We start from the raw sequence: 10,816 nt of genomic DNA, 5'->3' as shown, positions 1-10,816 counted from the left end.
TGGTTAAAATCAGAGAGAGGCTGTACCACTGTGTGTTGGCCGCGGCAGTGAAGGTGCCATCTCCCTTTAACTTCAGTGCAAATTGTGAAACAATCAAAATTTTATGGTGGCAGGACCTCAGAGACCTAGATGAATTTGGGGGGAATTTGATGCTTCATTTTAACTCTATAATGTTTATTCACATTTGTATTTTGTTCTATGACATAAATTAAGCCTAGAATCTCAACCATGAATTTTGAGACTGTACAGTGACAGCTCTTTGTTTTCTACAGAGCTCTTTTTCTTCATTTATCAGAAGCACAAAGCAAAATGTACATTAGAAAAATGCAGTTCAAGTTTATTTCTGTGTACATCCTCGAGGGATCATCATGGAATTAAAGCAAGCCTAAAGCCACTGGAACCCTGAGCTGGACCTAAATTTCATCTGATCTGACCTAAAGAAGAGAAGATTAAGAGCTTGAGTTCATCGTAGCCGCGGCCAGAAGCTCTGCTCCAGTTTGAAGATCATTTCAATAGAAGTTTGAGGAGGTCAAACACTGCACTTTATCTTCTAAATGTAACTTCTGTGTCACCAAATTTCACACTGACTATACTAATACTAATGCTAATACTAACGCTAATGCTAATGCATTACAGAGTATCCACATTTGATGATGGATGAGAAACTAGCGTAGCATTTCTGTTGGTAAAAACAAGCTTTTTTACACTCACAGTTAAGTTGAAGGATTACGAGCAAAACCGTAATTTTTAGACAAACTTAAACCAAACCCATGAGATTATCTCAAAAATGCATCGTCACCGAGCAAGACACAAGATTTCTTATTGTGATATTAAGATTTATATCAAAAGTGCACAAGCATTTGAAGATTAAAGTGGCTATAGTTTATACTTTTACAAAAACCAAGTACGATAACAATCAAATGATAATGTGTTTCTCTTTAACAGCTTTGCATCCAGAGCTGGTAGAGACCAAAAACAGAGCTAATAGTGAATGCTGGTCGCGTCCAAATGAAAGATAATGCTGCTGTGTAACTGCTGGGTGTGTCAATAAGCAACAGTTTGCTAACAAGCTCGCAGTATGAACTTAAAAGGTGATATGTTAATGCTGTGTTTACAACAATGCTACTGCTGCCCCCAGGTGGCCAAAAAATCAATTATTGCAGTTTTAAATAAAAGCAGTAAATAAACACAGATCAAACATGTCTTTGTAACACATGAGTTTTGTCACACAAGGTTTCCCATGAGTCTGAAACATGTTTCTGAGGCTTTCTGTCCATATTTGACGCTGAATGTGTGTTTACAACTGTACTGGATAGTAAAAATTAAGGACACCGTTAATAAAGGTAGAGACAGAAAACTTTATCTTGCTATTCTGCTTCCTTGACATAGAAAAGTGCCATAGTCCCAGAATGAACTGTGCTCTCAATGATGTTAAATGTGTTTTATTCCATTTCTAATTTCTGTAAATGCATTTTTAATCCTTTACACTCTCATGATATTTTTGTTTAACCCTTTTCATAAGCAGTAGTTTTTTGGCATCATTGGGCGAAACATTCCATCATAACCTTTCAGCATATTGTAATTACATTGTAAATGCATGCGTGTCCCTTCAAATGGTGAGTGCCTGATTAAAGGGCAGAACATCCTGCAACTAATATATTTCCAACACCTCCTTTACCTACAACAGTGTTTCATACAAAACACGTGTGTGAACATGTCCCAGCTCCACCTGCAGCTCCAGACTCATTGTGTTTGATGCCATGGTGTTCACAGAGAGAGAGGTAGGTCCTCAGGTTGCACATTTGCTGCACATCAGGAGTCTCAAGGCCCGCAGGACTATATTTTGTGGCCCCCTTCTTGATATGAAAGTATAATATTAGTGCGGCCCGCAAGGAGAGTGGATATTACGCCAGCTGTGTGATGCCATTGAGAAAGCCGGTTTGCCAAAGAAAACTGAAAGAGGAGGGTGTAGATTAGGCCATTGCTCTGCACTGCATTACCAATTAGCAGGCCCTTTGCAGCAAATGCCTGAAGTCTGACAATGTGATGTCTGTTGTTGTGAAATGCATGAACCAAATAAGGTCCAGGGGCTTAAAGCACAGGAGGTTCCGTGCTTTTTTTGAAAGGAAATGGAGTCAGAATATGAAGATGTGCTCTGTTTCACCGAGGTACGTTGGCTCACAAGGGAAATGTCTTGAAAAGATTTTTTGAGTTGAGAGAAGAAGTGAAAGCCTTCATGGAGAAGGATGGCTGGCTGTTATTGTGTTAAGTGTTACAAGTTACAAGGCCAGGGGCAGCTTGTCATTCCTGCCTATGACAACGTAACAGCATTCTCCACAAAACTTTTGTTAAGGAAAGCCCAGCTCTCTCAGACAAAGCTTTGCCATTTCCCAGCATGCAAGGCACTTGTGGATGCAGGCACACCTTTCAGTGCTGAGAAATATGTTTATGCTATTTTGAAGCTACAGAAGGAATTTGATGACAGATTTGCAGACTTCAAGACGCACAGAGCCGCTTTTCAAATTTTTGCGGACCCTTTCACCTTTGATGAGCAAGATGCCCCTCCTGTGCTTTAAATGGAGCTCACTGACCTGCAATGCAGCTCCATTTTGAACTTCAATGGGTCCAAGTACAGGTCTAGACTTACTCATGATCATCTTCAAGCCATACTGAGGATCTCAACTGCTTCCTCTCTCAAGCCAAATGTGGTTCAGATATGAGAGAAGAAGCGTTGTCAAGTCTCTGGCAGCAAGGAGTAGGCAAGAGAAGCCATGTTCGGAAGAACCTTTCATGATCTTCAGTGTTGCATTCATGTTCAGGACACTTCATGATCAGAAGAAATCATTAAAACTGTTAATAATGACGTTTGAGGATTTTTTATGTGGAATCCCCTATGCGGTCCAGCCTCACCCAGACTCGATTGCCTCCAGCGGCCCCCAGGTAAATTGCGTTTGAGACCCCTGCTCTACGTCTGCTGGGCAGCACATAGCGGGACAGGAAGAGACTAAGTAAGCTGGTCAGGAGGGCCAACCTTCAGTGGCCGACTGAGACACCGTCAGTGCAGGAAGGGGCGCTACCGCAGGTCCTTCATTCCCACCACTGCTGTAACCTCTGTATCTGCTAACACCTGGAATCAGTGTCACTTTATTAACCAAATCTGCCTCTTCTGTGATTGTACACATCTGTAATCCACTCCTCATGCACGACAAGGTTTTTTTATACTCTTTGCCATAGTTATATTATATTATTGCTAAGCAAGACACTTTTTCTATTTTTTATTTAATTCATTGTACAGAGGATACTTTATTTTTAATGTTTTTTTAAATTCTTTTTGTTATTATTATTGTTATCTTATTTGCACAATTACATTGTTCTGTGTGTTCTAAGGAGCTTCTGTAACAGTGAATTTCTCGACTGTGAGATTCATAAAGTCCTTTCTTATCTATCTTTTAGAAGACTGATGCATAAGTGTTCTGCAGTTCTTGTCTGCCTCTTTCCTTTGGTTAATCATTTACATGTTTGTCTTGCTATACCAGTGGGTCTTGCTTTGGTACACCTGACCTCAAGTTCATTGCTACGGACTGAATATGGGCTTTGCCACCACTGCCACCACCTGTATGCATGCTTACAGTGGTGGAGGAGGTACTCACATCAGGTACTTAATATAACAATGTAAAAAAAACAAACAGAAAACCTCCATTAGAAGTAAAAGTCATGCGTTTAAAATCCTACTGATATAATATATTATCAGGGTCAGGCCCCCTCTACAGGGCCACAGGATACATCTGAGGGGACGTGAGATGATTAATTGTCATGTCTCGTCGTGTCTGTTAATGTGTTTGTTCACAAGCGTCATGTCTCGTCTTGCACTTCCTGTTTTATTGTGAAACCTAACTCTCCTCTCGTTTCAGACCCCTTGACTTTCCGGTGTGTTTCCCGCTTGTCTGATTGTCTACCCCGCCCTAATTGTCTCCACCTGTTCATTGTTACCTCGGGTATATATAGTCCGCGTCTCCCTTTGTCCTGTGCCAGATTGTCTTGTGCCATGTCATGTACCAGCCTTGATCTATCTAGCGTTATTACGATCCTTGACTCCTTGTATTGCCTTGTTAACTTTGTGAGTAGTCCTAGCGACCCTTTTTGTGTTGACTAGTTTCAAGAATAGATTCCTTTTTCCTAGCGTCTTTTGTTGTTACTTTGTCATCTTGCCGATTGAGCCGATTGAGAGTTTTTGTTTCTTTGTTTACCTAAAAACCTTAGCGCCTTTTGTTTGCACTTTGTTAGCTTTACTTTTCTTGTTCGGTTGTGAGATATCCTGAGCGTCTTGTGTTCATAAACCATACCTTTTTGAAACCACGCCTTTTGTGTTTAGAGTCTGCATTTTTTGAGTCCTGAACCTTGCGCCTGAGGGCTTGTCATTAATATGAGAAAAACAAAGGCAATTCCTGCCGATAATTTCACTTCTTTTTTTTTGAAAGGACAGGAACCACTGGTTCAATCTGAAGCAATGTGTTATATTTCAGAAACTTATCTGCTTTTAATGTAAAATCTAAATCTGAAAGAAAGTATTCACTATAAGAAGACACATGTATCTGACTGTAGAAGAGAAAAAGCAGAGACGAAATGTGAATGTTTTATTAAATCTGTCACAGTTGACCGCATTGAAGTAGACACAGAAGATCAGTTTGTAACTGTACTTCATAAATGGTCGTACTATATACTGTTGTTATTCATTTACATGTTTGCAGCAATTTCAGGTCTGTTACACTTCTAGTAAATAACATTTTTTACTGACAACTGGGCAGCTGCATCACACCATCACGACATCTCTGACGCATGTTTAGTCTGCCGTCATGTCTTCTTCGTCCGACACACCTGAACTCAATTTCTTCATTATGGCGTGAATAGAGCTTATCGTCATGGGTATATCTGAAGGCAATATTATGTCTGCTCATGGCTTCTGTATTCACAGTGCAGGGTTCTGCAAGAGAAAACAGATAAATAACATCTTAATAAAGTGAGTAATGAATGCACGACATACTGCTCGTATGATTATTGCTGCATACATCTTCCCAAATGTGATGAGTAACTTGTTCGGTTACAATACTCAGCCTATAGAGCATTACTGGTCAGCAAGCGAAGTAACTAGAAATCCAAATCTGCATTTCTTAATATTTTTGTATCATCACAGAATGCAATATGAAAACATGGAGGGAATTGTAACTTACTCCGACATCTCATCTCTCCACTCCATTCACCATTGATACAGGTTTTGTGAGGATCACCATCCATAGTGTAGTAATTCTGACAGATGTATTCAACCCTTTCATTGTGTCTGTATGAGAATCGAGACGTTTCCTTGGTGTCTCCATCTGCAAGGAGTGGTGGTTTCTTGCAGCCCACCGGATCTAAAACAATGCGGGCAATGACAGAGAAAGCAGATGTTTCAGCGTTATTGTGGTGCAATTCTCACATTTTGGTTTCGACATTGATCATAATCAAAAATGACCTCATATATTTTAGATGGAGGGGTTTAATAAACAGCCCAGCTTGCCAAGATCTTCACGTATGACGATGGAGGAGTCATGAGGGACAAATGTGGGGTCGGAGTTAAGGCAAAATCTTACGAGATAGCTGGATTTACAAGATCGCAGGAGATCAAAAACATCTGGAGCATCAGGTTAGGGATAATCATTAGTTTCCAACATCACGCCTGCAGTCACATGTTTGTATCAAAGGATACCAATTCAGATCAAGTGCGACCACAGACTGTACGTAAAGCTTCACTTGTTTTGGTGAGTAATGGGCTTCCAAATAGTCGGTGAGGAGGAAGCAAAAAATGGGCAGTGAATGACTACGATTCATTCAGTCTCACACCCAGAATCAGAAATTAAACTGGTTTCCACTGCATATATACGAGGTGTGGTGCTTCAAAACATGCAGAGTGAGGCAGACCATTCACCAAGAGTTGATGTTTAAGCTTGCACATAAAAACTACAACTTTCTCACCTCTGTGTCAGATTTAGCCTCTTTATTGTTGGAGGAAAAATAAGTTCAGGTGTCAGTATTTGATTATACTGACATTTTTAATTGACCAATATTCTTACCATTCTGCGCCAATGAAACGTCCATGTTCAGCCACAGGACAAAAAGGCAAAGGAGCAAAGAGAGTCTCATAGTGCTGGTCCAGGTGCTGCAGCCAGGAGTTACTCTCTAGACAGAGAATCTGTGCCTGTGTAAATGTTTGGCCCTTTATAGCTGTCCAGATAAAACAGCCTCTCCACAGTGGAGTTTCACAACTGCAGAAGCTCTCGCACGTTTGCCAAAACCCTCCTCCACCAAACCCAAGTATTCCTGACATGGATTTCTCTGAAGGGCATATACAAATGTCCAAAGCCATGTGATCAGGCCCAAAGACAATATTTACAAGTAACCTGAATAGAACTTGGATGAGAAATCCTTGAAGAGCTCTGAAAAACTCGAAGTTAGCCAGTTTTACAATATAAGTTGTTATAGGCTGTTATCTGTTCTGATCTCTTGGTTGACCACTCATTACAGCATCACTCCAGATCTTGTATATGAGCGTATGCATCTTCTCTAGATATCGGCACAGTTGGATGGAGAAGTTTTATGTGTGTTGTGAGCACAAATGGTCCTCAGTGGAGTTCCTCTTTCACTGACATAATAACTGGGAATCTTAACAGGATAGTTCAACATTTTGAAAAACATAAAAATTTGGGGAAATGTAATTTCTGTACAGAGAGTTTATTTTATCACCAGCAGCTGGCTAACTTGACACAATGCAAAGATGAGAAACAGGGATTTAAGGTGGATTAAACAAACAAGATGTAATGTGCTGATTAACAAGCTTTAGAAGTGCTGGTTGACAGATTATCTTTAGAGCCAGGGTAGCTATTTCCGCCAAGAAAATATCACCCACTGTATATTTGTATGTACTGTAGATGGATGAAATACTAGAAATGAACTGAAGACATAGTAAATATACAATTGCTGTTGCTAATTCTGTACCTTTATAACTTTTAAGTCACTCTTAATTTAGTCAGATCCTTACACATTCACTGATTTCTTGTGCTTTGCAGAAATATTTCTTCAACAACTGTATTCTCAATGTTTCATTGTTTAGATTGTACAGTTTTTACTTAGTTTGTACAGTTTTTATTTAGATTGTACAGTTTTTATTTAGATTGTACAGTTTTTATTTATCTCTTTTTTAATATATATCCTGTCACAAAGGGTTGAAGAGTAACGCAATTTCGATTCACTGTTTGTCCTGTACATACTGCAGAATTGACAATAAAGCTGACTTTGACTTTGACTTTGATGATGGATAAATATATTGATCTTCTACACAGCAGGGTAACACAATCTAATGAGCAGGCAGGAATGGGGACCCTGGCATTTAAAATTGTGAATATATAATTAAATACAGGTCATTAAAATAACATAATTGCATGATACTGTAAGAAATATATTCCAATGACACATTGTCAAATTATTTTAAAGTCTGGCCATTGCCATGGCATAATCAATGCTATTGCTAATAGCAAGTCATGAAAAATGCCAATCAAAAAAAATTTGAGAAATGAACTCTGTGAACATTTAAGATATGCAAGACACGTTTTTTTAAGGAGGCAGACAGGGTTGGCCCCTTTTCTCTTTCACTGAGCTATTGAACCATTTGCCACTGCTGAAGAGTAGAAAGTAGGAATTACCAGAAGTGTTACGCGTCATTTCGATGTTGAAGACTTCCTGAAGTCTTGTCATCACTGTCAGGTTGGCAGAAAAGCAGCAGAGACTCCAGAAAGAGTGATATTTATCTTTTCATCTAATCATCTCTGGTCAGGTGTCCCGATGACACAAGCTTCATGAAGAAAGCTCACAACATCAAACTCACTGTTGTCACAAGATCACATTAGCTCTGTGAGGCCCAGATGTCATGGCTGTATAAAAATCACACTTCTCACCGACTCTTCTGGCTGAGACAGCCATGACGGTGTGAGATCTGCACCACAAAGAGTTCAAAAATCTGATCTCCTGGTCCCTTGTGTAAATGCAGCCAGACTGTGAGTGTGTGTGTGTGTGTGTGTGAGTGTGTGTGTGTGTGTGTGTGTGTGTGTGTGTGTGTGAGAGTGAGTGTGTGTGTGGGTGTGCGCGTGTAGGTGCTGCCGCGTAAAATAACATGGAAAAGGTGATTGTGAGGCTTCCACACTGTTTCCCCCAGGCAGCAGCAGAGACATGACTGAATTTTGTGTGTGTGTGTGTGTGTGTGTGTGTGTGTGTGTGCTAGCCTCTCATTCCACTGTTATGGGGTGTCACAGCTGCTTCTGAAGTGCAGGGCGCGTCTTTGAGAAGATGAGTCACGGCAAGAGTGACCAGAGCCTTACCGAGACTCACGCCGTGGAAAGTGGGTCCCTAGACCGGGACTGGTCGGCTCGATGTGCTTCACACACAACAAATGTGACCAAAATAAAACAGAACATGAATACATATTAAATACATATGTATATATCATAAAAAATATTCGTCCCCTGCCTGGATGGACAGTTTGTCTCAAAGAGTGGGGCCATAGTAGCTGAATGCACTTTCATCATATGTCCTTCTGATTATGGGTAGAGTTTGGTGGCCGGTGTCTGATGATCCGAGGGTTCTGGAGGGTTTGTAAGCAGTGAGGAGGTCAGAGCTACATCATTAAGTGATTTGTAGACAGTGGACAATGTTTTTAAATCAGTTCTGTATTTTACTGGAAGCCAGTGAAGTGATCTAAGTGAGGAGTTTGTTGTTTCCTGTCCCAGCGAGTACTCTGGCTGCAGAATTTTGAATGAGCTGCATCTGTCCCACTGTCATTTTGGGAAGTCCAGCAAGAAGGGCATTAAAGAAATATATCCTAGAGGAAATAAAGGCACGAACCACTTTTTCAACATCTGACTGAGAAAAGACAGCATTTGCAAAATCGCGTGACCATTGTGAGAATTTGAATTTCACTGTCACTGTTCATTTGAATGTCATTCAGGACCTCATAAGAGCCTCACAGTACAATGACGGAGGAGAAATCTCGATTAGGTTAATAAATTAAATTTTATTGTTGGTCGATTATTTTCTCAATTGTTTTTCTTATGAAGGGTAGATTTGATGTGGGAATGTAGTTTTAGAGGACAGATGGATCAAAGAATCTATCTAGAGAATCTGATCTTTGTATAGTGCTCAGTATTTCTTTTACACATTTGCTCATGAAATATGATCCATGAGAGTTTGAAGTTGGTTACAGATAACGGCACACAGATGATTGATGCAGAAGTGTTCTGCAGTTCTTGTCTGCCTCTTTCCTCTTGTTAATCATTTACATGTTTGTCCAGCCAGCTAATGTCACTTCCAGTTAACTAAAGCTTTTGTTGGCAAGAGGGCAAAACACTCACACACTCTTGCTATACCAGTGGGTCTCGCTTTGGTACACCTGACCTCAAGTTCATTGCTACGGGCTGAATATGGGCTTTGCCACCACTGCCACCACCTGTATGCATGCTTACAGTGGTGGAGGAGGTACTCACATCAGGTACTTAATGAAACAATGTAAAAATAACCAAACAAACAGAAAACCTCCATTAGAAGTAAAAGTCACGTGTTTTAAATCCTGATATTAATCTAAATCCATATTATCAGGGTCAGGCCCCCTCTACAGGGCCACATGATTAATATGAGAAAAACAAAGGTAATTGCTGACGATAATTTCACTTTTTTTTTAAAGAACAGGAACCACTGGTTTAATCCGAAGCAATGTGTTATATTTCAGAAGCTTATCATCTGCTTTTAATGTAAAATCTAAATCTGAAAAGAAACTATTAACTATAGCTGTCACAGAAGAAGAGACACCTGTATCTGACTGTAGACGCAGAAGATGAGTTTTTAGCTGTACTTCAAAAATGGTCGTACTATATACTGTTGTCACTCATTTACATGTTTGCACTGACACTTACACCTGCATCACAACATCGACACATGTCTGACGCATGCCAAGTGTGCTGTCAGGTCTTCTTCGTCCGACACACCTGAACCCAATTTTATCATTATGGCGTGAATGGAGCTTACTGTCACGTCTATATTAAAGGCTATAATATGTCTGCTCACGGCTTCTCTATTCACAGTGCAGGGTTCTGCAAGAGAAAACATGAATGAATATTGAAATGTAATGCAAATGTGTGACTCAACAGTAGCTTACTCAATCCTAAATCATATGAATTGCAACCAAAAGCTGGGATGGTTACAGAGTCAGAATCGGCTTTATTGGCCAAGTGTGTGTGCACATAGAAGGAATTTGACTCTGGTGTAAACATTGCACTCCATGTACTTTCACAGAAAAAGAAGGACGTACAGTTTTGACCTTTTCGGTATTTAAAAGATAAGTCTGGACTGCCTATAGGTTACTGTATTCCTCTTTGCCATAGAGGTCTACTGTTGTCCCAAACTGATTAAAAATGCATTAGTTAGCCTCCATACTCACAACACTAACTACTGCATCAAATCCAGCTGAAAATAGTCCCCCAGAAATGTATTTGTCTCTTTACTCCTATTTGAGTAATTGCTGATAAAAACTACAGTGCCCAGTGTATTTGTGTTTCATTCAAACTATACTTTCAAAACTGTTTGTTAGAGCAGTTTTTATTATTGGGATATTATTTAAGAGTTTTCTCCAAAACAGCTGACATGACTCCACATTCTGCTGACGTATAGTTAGATATAAGGAGGGGTGGGAGAATTTGACTTGACACGTTCATCTCTAGAGAGTTAAGACTCGACACAT

The 10,816-nt window shown here is 40.0% G+C and overlaps 1 protein-coding gene across 1 annotated transcript; it reads right to left on the bottom strand.

The window, feature by feature from the left end:
* Nucleotides 1-4,787: 4,787 nt before the first annotated feature.
* LOC121605358 (complement factor H-related protein 3-like) lies at nt 4,788-6,177 on the bottom strand. Its single transcript, XM_041935241.1, has 3 exons — nt 6,108-6,177; nt 5,229-5,408; nt 4,788-4,981 (listed from the first exon to the last, which is right to left on the bottom strand). Exons 1-3 carry the CDS (start codon nt 6,175-6,177, stop codon nt 4,788-4,790), a joined length of 444 nt encoding a protein of 147 aa, XP_041791175.1.
* Between the last annotated feature and the right edge of the window lie 4,639 nt (nt 6,178-10,816).

This window comes from Chelmon rostratus, chromosome 4, assembly GCF_017976325.1.
Source record: "Chelmon rostratus isolate fCheRos1 chromosome 4, fCheRos1.pri, whole genome shotgun sequence".
Taxonomy (NCBI): Eukaryota; Metazoa; Chordata; class Actinopteri; order Chaetodontiformes; family Chaetodontidae; genus Chelmon; species Chelmon rostratus.
The sequence above is the reverse complement of the archived record's forward strand: the minus strand, read 5'-3'. Positions and strand labels throughout refer to the sequence as shown.

Excerpts from the sequence above, each read along its gene's own strand:
- LOC121605358 (XM_041935241.1), bottom strand. The coding sequence starts at position 6,177 with ATGAGACTCTCTTTGCTCCTTTGCCTTTTTGTCCTGTGGCTGAACATG. Across the intron at positions 5,409-6,107 it reads CGTTTCATTGGCGCAGAATG|ATCCGGTGGGCTGCAAGAAA; the intron begins GTAAGAATATTG and ends GCATTGTTTTAG. Across the intron at positions 4,982-5,228 it reads TGGAGAGATGAGATGTCGGA|AACCCTGCACTGTGAATACA; the intron begins GTAAGTTACAAT and ends TTTCTCTTGCAG.